The following is a 21,449-nucleotide window of genomic DNA, read 5'->3' as shown; positions in this document are numbered from 1 at the left end:
GAGCCGAAATCGAGAATCAGAGGCTCGACCGACTGAGCCACCCAGGCACCCCACCCCCACCCCAGGAGGCTGCTTTCTGTGGACTGTTTTCCCTGGAGGCCCTTGCTCTCTGCCTTCCACTTGGCCTCAGCCAAAGTGGGGCACCGTCAGGAGAGTTAAGGTTGGGAGGAGAGACAGGTCAGGGTATTTATCAGCCTCCCGGGGCTACTCCTGCCCTGGCTTCATTCTAGTTAAACCTCTTGGCAGGCAGTCCCTCTTCCATGGCCAGCTCTGGCCAGGCTGGTTGGTTTGGTGAGACCGCTCTGCCCCCTCGCCCTTTCACAGGTGGTTATGACTGCCTGCTGTTGCTAAACTCTGAGCGCTCCAGCAAGACCTTTTGGTTTCCTCGACCCTGACCATAGCTCTATAAACAGTCCCGCACCAAAGTCTCCTAGGTGAGGCACTTTGAGGGTGCTGTGGTGAATAGTAAGTGGTTTCGATCGTGTTTGGCACTTGGTACCCACTCCATCCCCGTCAGCTATTATGGCGATTGCTTCCCTTCAGATGACTATGAAGATGGATTTTAGAATCGGACACAGGCAGAGAAACACACATGCACGCGCCCGCACACGCACACACACACACTCGAGCAGAAGTAAAGGCGACCGGTGGGGACGTGGGGCCACGTGATCCCTAGCAGAAGACTGCTTACTGCTCCCCGATGTCTGATCTCCCCTTCTTCCTCAGCACAAGAAGCCTGAGTTTGGAGCCAGGCTCATAAATGCCCAGAAAGTTTACATTCCTCAGCTTCCCTTGCAGCTAGGTGCCCCTTGTGATTAGGTTCTGACCAACGGGGTGTCAGTGGAAGCGCTGTGACTTCTGGGAAATCCCTGTTGTCAGGGGGGAACGTGAAGAGATGGCTGGACAACGAGGAAGAAACCAAATGCTGCGATGGCAGAACAGGAGGATCACAAGAGTCCCTGACACCATTAACACGTCACTAATACGATAAACATCTCTTACACGAGACGGGAAAAAGCAAGTATTTACTTTCCTTAGGTCACTGCTATGATAGGTCTTCTGTCACATGCACCTGAACCGGACTGTAACTGATACTCCCATTAAGCATTGCTGGTTCCCCAAACGAAGCGACTGGAGGAAGATTCCTCTCTGAGGACGTGCTATGTATGGGCCACAGGAGCGTCATTCGGGATGGCTAAGCCTCCTGGGAAATCTAGTCTGGGCGTTGTGATGGAGACCGCCAGCTCCTCACCAAAATTCCTTCTTGCCTTCCTCCATAATCACAGAGCTGGAAGCTGGTCACTAGTCACCTCGCTAGAGACTACATTTCCCAGCAGCCCCTGCAGTTACACAGGCCAAAGACCAAGCTCCCTTGCATTTGGAGATTCTACCTCCTCCAAAAGAGCAATTTCTTGATCAATCCCATTAGCCTCCGAATGCCAATTCCCAGCTGCTTTGTCCTTGAGTGACAAAGCAGTTTATGCTCTTACATTTATTTGCCTGTGGTCCGACCCAGTGCCCTCCCAGCCTTTGTAAAAACTCTGCTCCCTCACTCCGCCTAGGGTTGCCGGCCTTTCTTAGGAGGGGGTTTTCAATCTGTACGCCCTCATACAGCGCCTGGCAGCCTGAATTTTAGTTAAAATCTTTTTTCTTCTCTAGACCTATTGATCCTCCTCTTCCCCATCCATCCTCAACATACACACACACGCACACACACATGCACATGCATACATGTGCACACACCTCCGTGTCTGCCTTTTCAGGGCATTTTCCAACATGGTAAAATGGAAAAGACACCAGAACCAAAGAGAAAATATGGAAAAGATGTACATTTGAGTCCCATATCTGCAAATGATCAGCTGTATGACCTTGGACAAGTGACGTATCTTCACTGACCTTAATCACCCCATATACGAAGGGGTATAAAAATCACTTTTCCTACCCAGATACTTCACAGAGACCTTTCAAATTAAGTAATATAAATGACAGCACTTCAAAATGATATGAAAGAGACTGTTTATCAAAAAATCTACCCGCTTTAAAAAAAGAAAGAAAAATCTACCTGCTCCCCACAAATTCTTACCTTATTTCTTTTTTAATTTTAGAGAGAGAGAGAGAGTAGGAGAGAAGGGCAGAGGGAGAAAGAGAGAGAGAGAGAGAGAGAGAGAATCTTTTTTTTTTAATGTTTATTTATCTTAGAGAGAGAGAGAGAGACAGTTGGAGCATGAGAAGGGTAGGGGCAGAGAGAGAGGGAGACACAGAATCCAAAGCAGGCTCCAGGCTCCCAGCTGTCAGCACAGCCCCACACAGGGCTCGAACTCACAAGCTGTGAGATCATGACCTGAGCTGACGTTGGACATTCAACTGACTGAGTTGAGCCACCCAGGTGCCCCAAGAAAGAGAGAATCTTTTTTTTTTTTAATTAATTAATTAATTAATTAATTAATTTTTTCAATATATGAAGTTTATTGTCAAATTGGTTTCCATACAACACCCAGTGCTCATCCCAACAGGTGCCCTCCTCAATGCCCATCACCCACCCTCCCATCCCTCCCACCCCCCATCAACCCTCAGTTTGTTCTCAGTTTTTAAGAGTCTCTTATGCTTTGGCTCTCTTCCACTCTAACCTCTTTTTTTTTTTCCTTCCCCTCCCCCATGGGTTTCTGTTAAGTTTCTCAGGATCCACATAAGAGTGAAACCATATGGTATCTGTCTTTCTCTGTATGGCTTATTATTTCACTTAGCACCACAGTCTCCAGTTCCAACCACGTTGCTACAAAGGGCCATATTTCATTCTTTCTCATTGCCACGTAGTACTCCATTGTGTATATAAACCACAATTTCTTTATCCATTCATCAGTTGATGGACATTTAGGCTCAAGAAAGAGAGAATCTTAAGCAGGCTCCACACTCAGCGCAGAGCCCGATGCAGGGCTTGATCCCACAATCCTGGGATCGCGACCTGACCCAAAATCAAGAGTCAGATGCTCAACCGACTGAGCCACCCAGATGCTCCAAATTCTTACCTTTTAAGGACTCCACCCATCCCTGTGTCTCTTGTTAAAAGACATGCAAGGAAGCTGCCAGCTGGTCTGGATTTCTTTCTGTCTCTTACATTTCCTTCTCGAATAAATCAAACAACTTGTAGTTGGCTGGGAATGCGATGGGTCTCTAGAGCAATGGGACTGGGGGCTCACTTAGCACGTACAGACATTCCTTCACTCTCCTCGGTGGAGTGCTGAGGGTTTAGCCCACAGAAGCAATGTGTAATACGAGTTATATTTGTATGGTTCACATGGTCCATTCGCAGAACACTATTCCTCGTGCACAGTATCAAAAGAGCTCTCCTCTTTGGGATGAGCACTGGGTGTTGTATGGAAACCAATGTGACAATAAATTTCATATATTGAAAAAAACAAAAAAGAGCTCTCCTCAACTAGCCCGGTAACTGGAATACCTTCTTGCAGAATAAAACCTTTGGCTAAGACTTTGCCTATCTTTTACTCTCAACAAAATCAAGACACTTTTAGAAATGCTGACCTAGTTCACAGGCTTTCTGTCAAAATCTTTCTGAGGGTGTCCACCATTAAAGATCCTGAAATACATTCAGAAAGACAACTCAGAACAAAAGGGCTTGCCTTACTTAGGTAAGGAGGAAAAATAATCAAATTAGAACCAAGGCATCATGGTTGGTCCACTTAATGTTCAGACTTTCAGGGATCCAGGGCTCTTGGTCCAAGCTTTTATACACACACACACACATATATACACACATATATATCTCATATATATATATATATATATATATATATATATATATAATCATTTAAGACTGAGCTGGTAAAATGTATGTGGAGAAGCCTAAAGGTTCTCTTGTATCCCCCGGATTAGTTATCACTGTAAGTATATGGACACCCTGGCCTAGCTTGATCTCCGGTCAGCTAACTGGACACCCACAGGGAACCCACCTACATTCTTGAGGGAGCGAGTATTTAGGTTAAACACAACAGCATGTGAGTAACACACATAGCGAACTCGTAGCTGGCACACAGCAGAGGTTCAAAAATATTATGGTTCCCTCCTGTTCTTCTAATCTGCATTTTGGCCAAGATGGTAAGTGAAATTTACGTCCTTGGCTCTACATTCAGAAAAATGATCCTCAGATACAGACAACCTTATCTGAAGAGTGTTACATAAATATGCCACTGCTGGTAAGTAAGGTTGCTTCTAGAGAAACACAGCTGTTAACTGCCTGGATTCCCCAATACTACACCAGTAAATATGAACTTATTATGTAGACTGGTGGTGCCCAAAGGGTGGTTCCTGAAGCAACAGATCACCACCACCTGGGAACTTGTCAAAACTGCAGATGTATGAGGGGCACCCGGGTGGCTCAGGAAGTTAAGCGTCTGACTTCAGCTCAGGTCATGATCTCACCGTCTGTGAGTTCGAGCCCCGCATCGGGCTCTGTGCTGACAGCTCAGAGCCTGGAGGCTGCTTCGGATTCTGTGTCTCCCTCTCTCTCTGCCCCTCCCCCGCTTGCACTCACACACGCTCTCTCTCTCTCAAAATAAATAAACAAAAATTCTTTTAAAATGTGAATCCCCAAACATGCTGGGGGGAGTCCAGACTGGTACAACTACTTTGGAAACCAGTGGTGTGATGTGGTGAAATTATAGTTGTGTGTTCCCAGTGACCCTGCGACGCCACCCCTACGAACGCGGGCCATGACAGCAAAGCGCTGGAAACCACGCCAATGTCCATACCAGAGAATGGATACATTCACTTTCACGAACTTACAGGGCTTCAGATATCAACAGAGTCCTGGGAGCAGCTGGTACTTCCTTTCCTCCCTCTGTCCACACACAGGCACATGGGTGGGTGGTGGAGTCAGTCAGTGTGGGGGTTGGGCTCTGAGTGGCAATGGCTGTTGACTCCTCTAGGTTACTTCTTTCCCCTCCTCCTCCCTCCTGGCTCCCATGCTCCCAGGTAAGGGCTTCAGCTTCACAGACCTACTTGGCAGGTTCCCCTCCCCAGCACTCCTTGAGCACTGCACCAGGAACTGCAGAAAAACAGAAAACTAGAAAGTCAGGTTCATGCACTCAGGAGTGAACAGGTACATAAGGGCCTGACACAAAGCACAGTGGACGGAACGTACTAATAAAGCATGTAGTTTACAGAAGGGAAGGAACCATCGATCTGACAAGAATGAGAAATGAAACTTGGGAATTTCCTCCTCCAAGCATGGGTCAGAGATGACCTCAGAGGCCTTTCACGGCAGTGGGAACAGAGGCTCCCTTTGTTCTTCCCCTCGGATATTTGGACAACTTAACTTCTGAGCTCAGAACCGTAGGGATCCTTTCTCTCCCTGCCAACAACACCAATAACTGCCCGGCCCCAGCGTAGTGATACGGAGCAGAAAGTTCTCATTGTCCAAAAGACAATGGATCCAACAGGATGCGTCCACCAGGAATCAAACCCTAGCCTCTAGTCATGTGACCCTGGGCAGGTTCATTAACTTCACTGAGCCTCAGTCTCTTCCGCCATAAAATCAACATCATCGTTCTAATAGGAAAACTGATAGTATCAACCTAAGAGGGTTACTGAGAGCATTAAATGAGACAAGATATATAAACTACTTAGCACAGTGCTTAATAGCAGTGTACCCTGTAACCAAAAGCCAAACATCAAGGGTGCCTGGGTGGCTCCGTCGGTAAAGCATCTGAGTGTTGATTTCGGCTCAGGTCATGATCTCACGGTTCGTGAGATGGAGCCCCACTTCGGGCTCTGCGCTAATAGCCCAGAGCCTGGTTGGGACTCTCTCTCTCTCTCTCTCTCTCTCTCTCTCTCTCTGTCTCTCTCTCTGCCCATCTTTCTCTGCCCCTCCCCCACTCATGCTTGAGCTCCTGCACTCTCTCTCTCTCTCTCTCAAAATAAATAAACATTTGGGGAAAAAAAACAACAAGCCAAACAACAGTCTTTAGTGAGCAAGGTCTTTGTATCTCCAAACTTCCTGGCATGTATCAGTTTACAAATCTGTCCCCCTGCTGGGCTCCTTGAGGAAAGCTGCGGTTGGTCGGTTGGTCGGTCATCTTCTCCCCCTTCCTGTCTCTGACAACTGTCACTGTGCTTTGCAAGAGCTGTACATGTGCATAAATGTTGATAAGTATACGTAGGGATGAGTATTTCATTAACAAAGTAGAGTTTTTCCCGGTTACCCAGAGAATCAGGCAGATAGGAATCGGGCAGTCACAATGGTCTGCTTTTCAGACTACTGCAGAAAACCACCAAGGGGCGAATCTGGCAACAGAAGTTCACAGATTCCACGCATCTCAGGCTAGCAGTACAGTGCACGCTTTTTGTTCCTCTTGCTCATTTCTTCCTCCCCCCATTTCCTCCAAGTCCCTGGAATGAGGCCAGGCAATTAACCTGTATTTTTCCCTCTCAGCCTAATAAGCCTGAATTTTAAACTGTCAGTCTTACAATTTTCTATTTTCTCCAATCTCGGTCTGTAATTTAGGCCTTGACCCTAATTTTAATTACAGACCGTTGCATTAGCTGTCCTCACAAGTAGACTCAAGTCTATGTGCTTAGAAAGGGAATACCAGGACAGGGGCATCACAAGTGGCAGAAGGCAAAGGTTGTTGGCTCCATCTTTGATGGGACCGACACTTTGAATGCCAAGAGAGTAGCCTGCGATGGGCTGAACTGTGTCCCCTCCCCCCAAAAGTCGTATGTTGAATTACTAACCTTAGTAGCTCGGAATATGACTATATTTAAAGACAGAGTCATTGCAGAGGTGATTACATTAAGATGAGTTCACTAGAGTAGGCCCTAATACAACATGACTGGTGCCCTCATAAGAGGGGGAGGTTAGGACACAGACACACAGAAGGAAGGCCATGTGAAGGTGCCGGAAGAAGGCGGCCATCTCCAAGTCAAAGAGAGCCTCAAAAGAAACCAGCCTGGCGACACCCTCATCTTGGACTTGAACCCTCCAGAACTGTGAGGAAATAAATTTCTGTTGTTTAAGCCACCTTTCCTATTGTACTTTCTTACGGCAGCCTTAGCAAACGAATAGAAAGCCCATCTTCAGAGTCAGGCAAACCAAAACTGACCAAGCCAAGAAGCTGGTGGTAGAAAGGAACAAAGGAGGAAGGAAGGAAATAGTTTTCGCACTCCCCCAAGCCCCAAGTGCGAACTCAGCCAAGCGTAACTTTCAGAATTGACCCAAAGTACTATCTATCCCAAAGTCTTACCACATTTTCTGGCAGCTTGTGTCCTGGGAGATATTTCACATTTTCATGGTCATTATTTATAATGTCTGTCAGTTTTCTCCCATTAACGGTTTCTTCAAAGACCCACATCTTGACTGTGGAGGCAAACTTCTTAAGTTTCTTGACATTATTACCAATTATTTTTGCAACAGCTGAACCCCTACAAAAGAAACAGTGAAGAAGAAAGAAATTAAACTCACTTGGGCAGAAGAGAAAAAGCATTCAATTATAATTGAGAAGAATCCTGTTCTGACTCTGATTCAAGCACTGGGTTTATAACTTAACAGGTGATGTCCTATCAACCACAAGCCATTGGAAGCGTAGTTGTTTTCACCTGGAAGGAACACCCTCCCCACCCCCCGTGATCAGAAAAGCCCCCAGCATTTGGTACAAGGTGAAAAACAGCACCCCTTGAAACTAGTAAGCATCAACCTATCTTGGAAGACAGTATCACAGGCAGAAGAGAAACCCACCTAGAAGACGGCATAAAAATAAAACCTGGAGTGTACCCCAAGCCTCCGAGGCAACCAGGCTCTGTTTCACATCCATCATGAGATTAAAATGTAGCTACCGTAGAACAAATTGTGTTCTGGTGAAGTGCAAAGGCCCAAGTTACAGTCGTCATGGAAAGACAAGGACCTGAGTGACTTCCAGAAAAGGAGCAGGGCAAGGGCGCGAGGCTCAGATGCCTGGGTATTTGGTCCCCCCAGCAGACGTCCACCCAGCCGGCCTCTCGCCCAACAGACTCCCGGTTTATCCTGCATCTCTGTTCCCCAAGCACATTCTGGTAACTAATTGGCATCCCACAGGCTTTGCCACAGGGGAAGAGAAGGCACTCCCAACTAGTTGACACGGGTCGTCTGGGGCTGGTGGCCACCGCAGCAGCTCTGTTCCCGGTCAGCCCAGGCATCTCTGCGCCCATCTCACGATGCCTCTGAGTGCACAGTGGGCCACGGGCGGCTGATTCGGCCGGGAAGACTGTGAATGGAGAAAGTCACTTTCCTGGTGCGGGAAGCAAGTCCTTCTACCTCGTTCACGTCTCTGAGTGGGTGGTAAGCTTTTGAGAGCAGAGAACACATCACCTTTTCTCTACTGAATCACTGGCATCTAGCCCAATGTGTCATACACAGTAGGCGCCCAGTAAATATGTGATAACGGGGATGAATGGGTGCACGGGTGATCGGATGAAGTTATTGGTGAGACCAGGGAGGAGGCAGAACAAGATCCCTGGATGACCTCGCGTGTAATGTAACTGGAGTTTCCCTACTTATTTTTGTCATGTCATTTTCAGCACCCACGAACCCCAAAGGATGTACAGACATGGTCTGATGGGCTTAGTGCTTAACAGTTGCAACAGTCATTTGAATTTCCGGAACTAACTCATTTCGGCAGATGCTACAGGTTTGCCTTTGGCTGCAGATGCTTGGTTTCCCCAAGAGGAGTTTGTAAAGACAGGAGCAAATGGATTCCAGTAAGATCACACGGAGGGATCTAGAGGTTCTGGCTTGTTTTCCTGCCGGATTTACTACATTTGGATTCCTCGTGCCCAATGCCCCGTGTCGGTCTGCTCACTCGCCCAGAATCACACTTGCTCTCTGTGACCTTGTGGGAGTTACTCAATGCCCGGGAACGCCTCTGTGAGCCTGAGCTGTGACCGCCACGGGAGTTCCTGAGCAGCTGTTTCCCAGATTAGCATTAGGGTGACAGTGATCGTGGGGAGCATCTTGGCCTCTCTTCTACAAAGCGTCAGGAGAATCGGATTAATCGGTATTTAGCTAACAAACTGTCCTGCTGGCTTCGAGTAAGAATTTCACAGGTAAAGGTACAGAGCTTTGATTTCTTTTGTGAGGGAGGGCAGCACCAAAGTCCGGGGCTTGTGGTGCAGAGCAGCAGTTCTCCAGGCTGGCGGCCCCGTCAGTCCCTGTGGAGCTTTAAAAAGTACTGAGGCCTGATCTGACTCCGGAAGTACAGGTTTCATTGGTCTGGGGTGTGGCCCAGGCCTCCGGATTTCTAAAGCTCCCAGGTAATCTAATTTACAGCCAAAGTTGAGAACAACTAGCTTGGTTTATCCATTTATCTTAGGAAAGGGAAGGTGATCGGGATCGTGGGAAGAAGCATGGAGTTTAATTCAAGGACAAATGTAGCAAGGAGAAGAACAGAAACATTCTGGTGTCTGTAAGGCCTCGTCTTGTTCTTTCTGATTAATTTACACAATAATCTGCTTTTGTTTTTAAGATCAGTACTTAAAACACGGTATTTTATTGTTTTAAGCTCTTTTATAATCTGGTAAAATCTCCACATTGAACCAAATATTTTGTTTGCTGTCCAGCTTTCTTTTCTTTTTAACATTTATTCATTTTTGAGAGACAGAGTGCAAGCAGGGGAGGGGCAGAGAGAGAGACAGACAGACAGAATCCGAAGCAGGCTCCAGGCTGAGCTGTCAGCACAGAACCCGACATGGGGCTCAAACTCATGAACCATGAGATCATGACCTGCGCTCAAGTCAGAAGCTTAACTGACTGAGCCACCCAGGTGCCCCTGCTGTCCACCTCTCTTCAGTATTGTTTATAAAACCACCAAAAGTATAATCCGCCTTGACATAACAAAAGCCATATATGACGAACCCTCAGCTGACATCATACTGAGTGTTCTCACCACCAAAAATGTGGAAAGGGGGCAGTCAGAAGCTTTTTATTTTAGGAAATAAATGTTTATCATTTGTTTTTATTTTCTATTTTGTAATTTTCATTTTTATCCAAGATACTTATCACCTTGATTTGTGATGGTTTCACAGGTATATCCGTATCTCCAAACCCATCAAACTGCACACAATATGTCCAGTGACTTTTATGTATCAATTACACTTCAAAAAAGCTGTTTTTTTTAAAAAAGGAAGTATGTATAATCTACACCCCAAACTCCTTTGTGACTCTGAAAGGATACTAGCTGTGTTCATTCCATAGATATTATTACTTTTTTTTTTTAATGTTTATTTGTTTCAGAAGAGAGAGAGAGAGAGACAGAGAGAGACAGAGAGAGAGAGAGAATGAGCAGGGGAGGGGCAGAGACAGAAGCCCAAGCAGGCTCTGCACTGTCAGCACAGAGCCTGATGCAGGGCTTGAAGTCACGAATAGTGAGATCATGACCTGAGCAGAAGTCGAGTCACAGGCTTAACCGACTGAGCCACCCAAGTGCCCCCTACTTCTCACCAACATGAAGGAACAGGATGAAATAGAGCAAACGAAGTGCTCTGGAGGGACCTGAGTCTTTGGAAGGGACTGGAGGTTATTGCAAGTGATGTACCCTGTTCTAAAAAAAAACACACAACAAACCACACAAAAAAACAAAAAACAACAAACAAAAAGGGGGCTGGCCTGCAGACAGCCGGTCCAAAAACACTCACAGATACTAGAACTGAGCTTAAACTAAGAGTAGTGGCTATAGTCCACGAAGGCAGTTCGTACGTGGCTTGCTTGTGGCTGGAGCGGGGCTTCCCCGGCCACACTGGCGGAGCTCTCCCTGTTTCAGTGTCGTGCTACGGCACAAGCATAGCCAGGCACGGATCTCACACTGCAGGGGTCAAGGGCGCAGGCAGCCATTTCCACACCTGGCCCGGCTCATTCATCTCCTAAACGACAGGTGGGACAGCGACCTTTCAGGTCCTTTCCGGGTCTATGACTGCGTCCAGTGTTTTCCCAGGTGAGGAACAGGTGTACCCCCGGTTGGCTGAGTGCTACTCCCACACACGCCACCAAAGGACACTGACTCACTTGTGCCCTTTCAACTCCTATGGCCCTCTGAGAGAGTGTAGAATGTCTCATTTAAGTGCTGCTGTGTTGTCCCCACCTCTCTAGCATGTGCTAATTTCCCTTCTTCACCAAGTCGCCAAGTGCCTCAGCCTCTGAGCCTTGGCAGGGGGCAAACAGTATTTGGCAAGAGCTCTGTAACGCTGTTCTGTTTTCATTCTACTGGTTGTTGTCACCTCCTACGTGTGATATTTACAGTAGTGACAGGTTTTCCTTTAAAGTCAACTTTTAAACAAAGTGTAATAAGCAAATAACGCAGGGGTGAAGCAGAGCCAAAGCCATAAGGGTGGAGCCTGCAAGATAGAAGTTTAATCCTGTCCAAACTCTTCACCTTGAAGATTAAGACAGGGAGGATCGGAGTCACTCTGACCTTCTATCATGCAACCAGGTACTGGCAGAACTGGAAGAGGGACTCAGGTCTGCTTGCGGCCAGTCCTGAGTCTTTGCCTAGATGTATAAAATCACACTTCCCGCGAAACTGTGCGGACTAGGGGCGCCTGGGTGGCTCAGTCAGTTAAGCCACCGACTTCAGCTCAACTCATGATCTCGTGGTTCACGGAATTTGAGCCCCACGTCGGGCTCTATGCTGACAGCTCGGAGCCTGGAGCCTGCTTCGGATTCTGTGTCTCCTCTCTCCCTCCCCCACTCTCAAAAATAAATAAACAGAAAGAAGGAAAGAAAGGAAAGAAAAGAAGAAAAAAAGAAAGAAAGAAAGAAAGAAAGAGAAAGAAAGAAAGAAAGAAAGAAAGAGAAAGAAAGAAAGAAAGAGAAAGGAAAGAAAGAAAGAAAGAAAAAGAAAGAAAGAAAGAAAGAAAGAAAGAAAAAGAAAGAAAGAAAGAAAAAGAAAGAAAGAGAAAGAAGGAAAGAAAGAAAGAAAGAAAGAAAAAGAAAGAAAGAAAGAAAAAGAAAGAAAGAAAGAAAGAGAAAGAAAAAGAGAAAGAAGGAAAGAAAGAAAGAAAGAAAAAGAAAGAAAGAAAGAAAGAGAAAGAAAAAGAAAGAGAAAGAAGGAAAGAAAGAAAGAAAGAAAGAAAGAAAGAAAGAAAGAAAAAGAAAGAAAGAAAGAAAGAGAAAGAAAGAAAGAAAGAAAGAAAGAAATCACGGAGACTGATTTGCAACTTCTACAATGCTATGCAAATGAGCTTAGAAGGGACAGGCAGGAGGAGGGATGTTCCAGTGCCAGCTACCTACTGGGACTTAAGATCTCCCTTTAATCTTTACTGCAGCCCCAAGAGAGGTCCTCATTATCCCCTTTAACTTCACAGGTGAATAAGCTGAGGATCAGACGGTAAGTTACCCAAAGGTTATGCTGCCCATCTAGAGCCAGCAGTTCTGATCCAGATCTGTCTCCAAAGCCCACGCCTTCCGCCACTTTAGATCTGCCTTGGTGCAGAGCCATCCTTTGTTGAAAATGCATGGTGCACACCTAACAAGTGTAGACACTGCTAGGCGAGTCCGCACCCTCATGGAGTGTGGAGAGTGGTGAATGGAAACTGGCGTCGCTGCGGCACGCGCACAAAGAAGAGTAACTGTGCATTGGTGACCAAAGTCGCTAAGCAGATGACGCGGTGACACATCAGAGGTCAGGGAGAGCTGGGAGGAAGCACGGCGGGGAGAGGGCTTCACCTTGGGGAGGTGCGGAGCCTTCCAGGCCCTGGAGCAAAGGTGCAGGAACAGGTGGGGCCCAGAGATTATCTTCTGCTTTTACCTGGAACCAACACTAGTAGGGACAGGAGGAGGAGGGGGGAGGAGGAAAGAGCGGGAGAGGGGGAAGGGGAGAGGTCAAGGAAGGAAAGGGAGAGACAGGGGAGGAGCCAGTGGGGGAGAAAGGGAGGGAGAGGATGGCATTGCAGGGGAGGGGCAGAGGGCAGGGGTGGGGGCCAGCCCAGAAAGGGGTAGGCCTACCAGATGTCAGGCACTGGTTTTTGTTGCCGTTTTTATTGAAATATCATTGACATATAACATTGTGTAAGTTTAAGATGTACAACTTGTTGATTTGATACATTTATATACTGCAATAAGATTACCACCAAAGCACTACTTTAAACATCTTACCCATATTATGTTTCATTCCTCAGCAACCCTTTGAGGAAGTTGATATTATCATCATATATAATGATTATTACATAGTATATGTAATACATATATTAGAATATCCATCTGTTATTATCCCCATTTTTTACATGAAGAAACCGAAGCCCAGAGACCACCCAGGTAGACCAAGAGTCACGCTCCAGGCCATGTCTTCAACACTCTGCTCTCCCTCCCTGGGTCCCAGCTGGATAGACACCCACCTGCTGGAGGTCCTAACCTCCAGCTTGGCAGGCCCACCTGACCCCTTGGCATTCACTCTCTTGCCTTCTGGCCCCTTCTTCTCTAAAGAGCTGAGTATTTTCAGCAGGCTGGGGATGTGCTCCATCAGCCAAGGAATGGCCACCTATCAAGTTAGGAGCAAACTTGACAGAATTCTTCACAGAGTGCAAAATCCTTCTTGGCCAGAAAGGACCCTCCAGTCCCTCCTTCTTGTTACTAAGGAAGTTGAGGCCCAGCGAGAAGAATTAACAAGGGTTCAGCCAGATTTTCCACATTCCATGCCCCAGTCTCTTCTGGAGCTGATCCTAACTATGGAACCAAGAAAAGGGTGGTCAATTTTGTTTTAAATAACATCTGCTTTTATACTCATAAAAGCAATACATGAAAGATGAAAAGACAATTATGAATAATCTCACCACCCAGGGAGAACTACTGTTAACATTTTGTGTAATTCTTTGCGTTCAAGGGCTTTTTAAAGTACAATCAAATGCCAGAGTATTAGATGCAAATGTGAAAAATGAAGTATTTTAAAAACTGATTCAACTTGGTGAATGTTCATTTGATCTCTGGATAGGGAAGCTTTCTAAGCTTAAAATCAAAGGAAGAAACCACAGAGGGAAAAAGATCAATGTGAACAACTTCACAAAGAAAAGGAGGGGGGAAACATGAAAAAAGCCTTTCCATCTATCAAAATTCAAAAGGGCCGAAGAAAAAGCTTAAGGTAGAATGTTACATTTAACCAAAAAAAAAAAAAAAAGAATGCAAAATTGTACACTCCACATGACGGGCAATTAACAAAATACATACCACCTCGCACCCATTAAGATGGTTACTACAGGGGAAAAAAACCCAAACAAACCCAGAAAATAACGAATGTTAGTGAACGCGTGCGGAAATTGGAACCCTTGTGCACTGCTGGCGGGAATGTAAAACAGGGCAATTGTTATGGAAAGCAACACAGTGGTTGGCCAAAAAACCAAAAATAGAATTACTGTATTATCCAACAATTCCACCTCAAGGTGTGTACCCAAGAGAACTGAAAGCAGGCACTCAGATGTTTGCACACCCATATTCAGAGCAGCATTACAGTGGTCCCCCTCATCTGCCCTTTCCATTCTCTGGTTTCACTTACCCTCCACCCCCACCCCACCCCCCACCCCCGGGTGCCAGGTCCCTGGTGTGGGCAGATAGCCGGCCATCTCTCGTCACCACAAGAAAGGCGACGACAGGGCACTTAGGTATTTTGAGAGTGATGAACCACATTCACGTAACTTTTATTACAGTCTCTTGTTTTAATTGTTCTATTTTATTCGTTATTATCGTTAATCTCTTACTGTGCCTAATTTATACATTAAACGTTGTCATTGGTACATACGTAGAGGAAAGAACACAGTATTTACAGGGTTCTGTACTATCTGCAGAGGGTGGAAGAAACCCAAGTGTCCACTAATGGATGAATGAATAAACAAAATGTCCTACATAAACACAGTGAAATATTTTTCAGCCTTAAAAGGGAAACACATTTTGACACGCTACACCAGGAATGAGCCTTGAGGACATTATGCTAAGTGAAGTAAGCCAGCTACAAGAAAGACAAATACTGTATGGTCCCACTTACAGGAGGTACCATAATTATAGGAACTCCCTCTTGCTGCTGGTGGAATCTAACCACCAAATAGAGAAGTCCGAACTAGCCTGCTGACGAATGAGAGACACACAGCCCAGTCACTCCTGTCAGCTGGCAGGAGCCTGCTCCCTGCCAGACACACAAAGGACGTCACCTAGGACCAAGAATCCCAGGCAACCCATCACTGGACTGCAGCCTTATGAGTGAGACCAGGCTAGACCAGCAGAAGAAGTTCCCAGCTTAGTTCGGATTGTTGATCCCAAGAATCACGAAGGTCTCTCAAAAAATAAATAAATGTTTAAAAAAATTAAAAAAAAAAATGGATTGAGTTCCCAGCTCCCAAATGTGGAAGGGACTGAGCCCCAAAAGACAATGATGGCAACCGAAATTTAAGAAAAGAGAGTGGGTTCACCAAGGCAATGCTCAGAGATTAAGGAGCGAAAGTTGGAAGTGACAGATTTTTCACTCAGATGTAAGGTTTTTCTAACAAGTTGCTAGATTAATTTTAGGAAGATGAGTTGCCTTAAAAATAGTAAACTATGATCATCTGCCATGTGTACAAGAGGGGGGAGTGCCTGCTCTGGAGGGAAACAATGATTTTCAAGGAGTCCTTTCAATCTGTTCATTCTTTCTTTCTTTTTTGAAGATTTTATTTTTAAGTAATCTCTCCACCCAGCGTGGAGCTCAAACCCACAACGCCGAGATCAAGAGTTCCGTGTTCTACCAGCTAAGCCAGCCAGGTGCCCCTCAATTTGATTTTTCTTTTTTTCCCCTGTTTTTTAAGTAGGCCTCACACCCAGTGTGGAGCTTGAGCTCACAACCGTGAGATCATGACCCGAGCTGAATTCAAGAGTCAGACGCTCAACCGACTGAACCACCCAGGCACCCCCAATTTGATTTCTCTTGATTGGAATACTGTTATATTAACTTTTGTTGGGAGGGTCAGATAGGAGATAGTCAATATTTCTACGACAGTGAGGTCTGTCCTCAGGTACACGAATGCTTCTCTCTGAAAAGGACAAGAATTTATGGAAACACAGCCATTAAGCATCGAAGCTTCAACTCCACCTTATGAACCACTGACCCCAAATGGTCTTCTCTTGACCTCCATTTTGTCACCTAAAATAGGGATAATATAGTACTGCACAGACTTGTTAGGAGGCTTAAGTGAAGAAATGCACACACCTGACATACAAAAGATGACCTCCCAGGGAGGGAAGGAAGCGGAATAGAATAAGGCTGGCAGAGGTGAAAGGTCAGAGAGAACTGAGGGCTTCCAACACACCCCTAACAAGCAGCCATGATTTTTTATACCGATCTTCTTCAGCTGATGATGGGGTTATGTCCCAATAGATCCCCTGTAAGTTTAAAATATCCTAAAATACCTGGTATCCCTAACCTCTCGAACACCATAGCTTCAACAAGCCCCCAACACTTCCATTAGCATACGGTTGGGCAAAAATATCGAACACAAAGCCTGCTTCACAAAGAAGCGCTGACTAGCTCAAGTAAATGGCTGAACCCCGCACGGAACGTGACACACGGAATGGCCATGTGGATACAGAATGGCTGTCCACGTACTGCTTGTTCACCCTCGTGACCAGTGGCTGGCCGGGGGCTGTAGCCGCGGCCTGGCACCATGCCAGGGGATCCACTGCATGGCGCCAGCCCTGGGGGAGAGCCAAATCCACAATTCAAAGGGTGGTATCTACTGAATACTCATAAATATATTTTTTTTAATGTTTATTTACTTCTGAGAGGGAGGGAGAGAGAGACAGAGCATGAGCAGGGAAGGGGCAGAGACAGACGGGGAGACACAGATGTCGAAGCAGGCTCCAGGCTCCGAGCTGTGAGCACGGGGCCTGACACGGGGCTAGAACCCACGAACCGTGAGATCGTGACCTGAGCCGAAGTCGGATGCTTAACCGACGGAGCCACCCAGGCGCCCCTCTACTGAATACTTATAAAGCATAAAGTCGAAAAAGTGCAAGTCAAACCATCATACGTTGGGGACCTTCTGTACTGAACAGAGTTCAGTTAAGAGGTGATGGAAATGGGAGATTAAGTATCAGGGCTTTCTCTTTTTTAGCTGCACAAACTTCTTACTCTGGTTCACAGAGGAACTCTGGATCTTTTCTCAGTTCAGCTCCCACCCAGCCTGTCACTAAACTGTTCCTCCAGCTTCCAAAGCAGAGAGGTACATCAGTGCCACCTGTGGACAGGGACGGGCTTATTTCTGACCCCAGAGGAGCTAATTTACAGCCACTCAGATGGCCTCTGAGTGGGCATGTAGCAAAACTCAGCACAGAAACTGAGTAACACAGACCAAAGAGTGACAGAAGGGGGCTAAGGGCCACAGAGCTACATTCCAGATGGTTCCAGCAGACCAAAAAAACATTCAGCTTCAGTCTTCAGTCCAAAGTAGGCCAAAGCTCTCCCTGACCTTCAGTCAAGCTGTGGGGTGATGGTGAAAACAAGGACAAGAGATAACTCATCAAATTCCTCCAGCTGCGTATCAGTTACGTTCGTTGTCTTTTACCTTCTCTCCCTTCTCTGCCTCTGCTTCTTGGTCAGAGTCCAACTGGATCATTTGGTGACCTAATGATGGTACCGGTCAAGGTTGATCCAATAAACACAGTGGTCACGGTAGCTGACGTCTACTGAGTGCCAGTCTCTCTGCACTCTTCCTGAGTCATGCCATTTAATCCTGACCAAAATCCTAGATACCAGGTACCAATATCATAACCAAGGATTCTTGAAGACACAGTTTGCTCAAGGCCTTACAGCTGGCAAGTAGGGGACCAGGACTGAAACCCAAGGAGTGGGAATCCCAAGCCCCTCCTTAGACCACTCATTGTACCACACTGCCTCCAAAGGAGGTTTGGGACTTGGACATAGGCTCCCTACCACCCAGAGGTTTGGGTGTAAATACAGCCCTGAGGTTTTAGTTCTAGCACTGAATCTTGCCAGGTGTCTGGGTCATTTTCCCAACCTTCTGGTAAAGAAACTTTGTTTCATCTTTGGAGGAACTTAGGAAGCTTTAGGGTTTGTTTTGTTTTGTTGTTGTTTTTCTGAGTTACCAGGGCCATGCAAAGTCACGCAGGTCAGGAAGCGCCGCCCTGCATCCGCCTCTGGCCTCCTGTCTCTGACCTGTCTACAGGAAAGGAGGTGCCAAAGGGCAGGACGGGGGCATGTTATACAACCCCTTTATGTGACTCCCATGTCATTCCTGGCTGAAGCTCCCGGTCAAGTCAGCTAGATTCAGTCTTCCGTTGTCTGTATTGCAAGTAATGATCGTTTACGTGGGGGAGGCACTCGAATGTGAGGATGACAGCTATGGGTTTAGATGTGACAACACCTTTACTTACTTAAGCTCTCTCAGCTACTGCCAAGTCCCAAGTTTAAACACTGCTTAAGCCACTTCACATTCTGCAAGTAAGGTTCAAATCTGGAAGGGCAGGTCCATCTTCTAGATAATATTTTAAAATTCGCAAAAGGCTTGGAAGGCGCCTGGGTGGCTCAGTCAGTTAAGCATCCGACTTCAGCTTAGGTCACGATCTCGTGGTCCGCGGGTTCGAGCCCCGCGTCGGGCTCTGGGCTGATGGCTCAGAGCCTGGAGCCTGGTTCCGATTCTGTGTCTCCCTCTCTCTCTGACCCTCCCCCGTTCATGCTCTGTCTCTCTCTGTCTCAAAAATAAATAAACGTTAAAAAAAAATTAAGAAAAATAAAATAAAATAAAATTCGCAAAAGGCTAAAGTCCTGTAAGGAAAAAAAATCTGTCCCCACCGCAGGGAATATGAGTCATCAAGGGTAGGTAGTAGCCTCGGTGATAATTCTGATGCAAGTGATCTTTGGATCACATTTTAAGAAACACTATTTAAAACGTAACATCTAATCTCATGACAGATATTTCATTTATCTTCCAACTTATCTCAGCCCTGAAGGTACATTCCTTTCAGGCAGGGATTATGTGCAATTGTGGAAAGGCCACAGGACCTACATGGGGCAAACACATGCCTACTGACCAGAGAGAGCTGAATGCCCCACAGGCCCTATGGAGCCTCCGCAAGCTGTTTTCAGTTCCTGAATTTCTGAATCTCTCCGGGGAGGTCGCGATCCTCTCTCTAGGACTGGAGTGGCTCCGCCCCCAGGGCAGTGGCAGGGAAGCCACAATGTTCCTGTCTGATCCCATAATTAATGGAGCTGGGCAGCTGGCCTAAACCATCAGGATGGCACATTTCTCAATTGCTGTGCTCTAAGGTCACCAGCCAAGTTCTACTCCATTTCCTTGGGCTGAAGTGGGCCAAGAAAACAGTCAAGTACATCAGTGTGAAGTCGTGGGAAGGTAGCCAAATCCCACTGGAGGGGGCAGGAGGTTTGCTTCCCTCCTCCAGCTCCAGGCCCAAACACAGCATGGCAAAGCTGTGCTACTTCGGCACCTTGCAAATTAGGAAAAGGCTCTGTCATCCGTGGTTCTGTGTCCTCTTACAGAAGAGGAAACCAGTGTCAAAAGAACACGTGCTAACAGTGCTTTCTTTTCCAGTCCCATGGCCAACAGGGCCGCTGTAATCTCATTCAAGTGACCTTGGGACCTAAACTGGCAAAGCCAACCTACAAGTCCAAATGAAGCTTTGCAGTGGATAGGTACCAACTCCAATAAATGTTGCGTAGAACCCTGTGGTTGGTCGAAAAAGGGAGTTTACAGAAAAAGTCATAATACCCTAGTATTTGCAGGGCAGAGAAGGAAAGGGCTATATGTAAGCATTCACTTGCATCTGATGGGGTCTCTTCACAAAGGCCGGAAGCAACTGATAATACTGATTTTCCTCCAGGAGATAACCTGGGAAACAAGTCTGAGTGTAAGATATTTCACTGGGTTTTTTTTTGCAGGGTGTTTGGTAACTTCTGGTTTTTGAATGTGAATATATTACATAATCAATATAATTACATTTTTAAAAATTAGTTTTCAAACATTCGTTTAATTTTTATTTGGCATATGCCGGGCATCAGGGTAGATGCTGTCCTCAAGAGCTGGATAGGGAGGGGTGGAAACAGATAATGAAATAAATCATTACTATGGGTGATGGGGGGCGGGGGGGGGGGGTGGCACCGAGAGAGGCCACTGGCCTTGCCGGGATGGAAAAGTGGAGAACCAGATAAGGTTTACTTCAAGGACTGAAAGGGCACAACTCTGTACTATTTATTCTATACCAGTCCCTCAGATGTACGGGGGGAAAAAAAGTGCACAACAATGGGAAAGTAACTGAAAATATCAGAGGCTGTATTACATTCCACTTCCTCCCTCCCACCTGGCCCCGCTTTCCTCTACACTCACCCAACATACGAGAGAAGCAAAGTTTGATAAAGGGAACTAAAAGGGCTGACATTTACAAAGTGCTCAGAAGAGCGCCTGTCACAAAGTGCTGGTATAAATGTGAAAAGTCAAATAGAGCCTAACGGAGACGTGAAGCTTCGCAAATATCCCTCCCGAGAATTCCCAACGCCGCTGGACTACTCCGGGAGCCAGGCCTGTCGGAACTTGGATTTTCTTATCTGCACAACCTTACTAAGATACGGGACGCCTCAGAAGCGGTGGGCGAGACCCGCACTTGGAAGGGCAACGCTGGTCCCGCCCACGACCTGGGTGGCAAGCGCCCTTTAGCCCCCTCCCCCTCTGCCTTGGTTTCCTCAACAACGAAACTACAGTAAAAATGCTCGAGTCTCCACCAATTCCTCCACCCCGGCGATCCGCCGAGGAGAATGGAGAACGCTCTCAGAATGGTGCGCAAGACACCCGGGCGTGGCGAGCAGGTGGCCTCCGTGCGCCCGCCGCGCGGTGACGAGAGCGCAGACAGGTGCCCGCCGACGCGCAGTGCCCTCTCGCCGCGCTGCCCCCCGCGGGCACGCGGGCCCAGGGCCTCCCGGGCCAGTGCCTCGGCGCGGCCTCCCCGGGCGCGCGGTGCCCAGCCCGGCCGCGAGGCCGCCCGCCCCGCCTCCCTGCGCGCGGTGCCCGGTGCCCACGCTGCGGCGGGGACGCGCGGCCCTAGCCCGCCCGGGAGAGGGGCTTCCTGGAGGCGGAGCCCGCGCCGCCGGCCCGCCGCCGCTCACCAGTTCCCCGAGCCCACGATGCACACTTTCAGGGGAGCCGCTGCCATCGCCAGGCTGGAACGCAGCAGCCCGGCCCGTGCCTCCCCAGCCGGCCGCCCGCCTGCCTCCGCGCCCACGGCTTTGCCCACAGCGGCTCGCGAGGGCCCCGCCCCTCCCGCCTCTCCGCCAATGGCCGCGACCACCGCCGCCCGGGCGCCCCGGGCCACAGCTGACAGCCTGGGAGGGCCCGCCCAGCCACTCCCGAGAACCACTGCGCACGCCTGAGCCTGGCCGGCCTCCGGGCTCGGCTCCGGCGCCGACCCGCCCCTGCCCGAGGCATGC

At 47.5% G+C, this 21,449-nt stretch overlaps 1 protein-coding gene across 1 annotated transcript in view; it reads right to left on the bottom strand.

Annotated features, from left to right (window-relative positions):
• Positions 1 to 21,400, bottom strand: part of GPD1L (glycerol-3-phosphate dehydrogenase 1 like) — a 57,693-nt gene extending 36,293 nt beyond the window's left edge. Inside the window, exons 1-2 of the mRNA XM_043595605.1 lie at positions 21,129 to 21,400; positions 7,260 to 7,437 (exon numbers count right to left, since the gene is read on the bottom strand). Coding sequence (XP_043451540.1) covers positions 7,260 to 7,437; positions 21,129 to 21,175 — 225 coding nt within the window. The 5' untranslated portion in view covers positions 21,176 to 21,400. The remainder of the gene's footprint in view (positions 1 to 7,259; positions 7,438 to 21,128) is intronic.
• Between the last annotated feature and the right edge of the window lie 49 nt (positions 21,401 to 21,449).

Source organism: Prionailurus bengalensis, chromosome C2 (genome assembly GCF_016509475.1).
Source record: "Prionailurus bengalensis isolate Pbe53 chromosome C2, Fcat_Pben_1.1_paternal_pri, whole genome shotgun sequence".
In the NCBI taxonomy this organism is placed as follows: Eukaryota; Metazoa; Chordata; class Mammalia; order Carnivora; family Felidae; genus Prionailurus; species Prionailurus bengalensis.
This window is presented reverse-complemented; position numbering and strand designations above follow the sequence as displayed.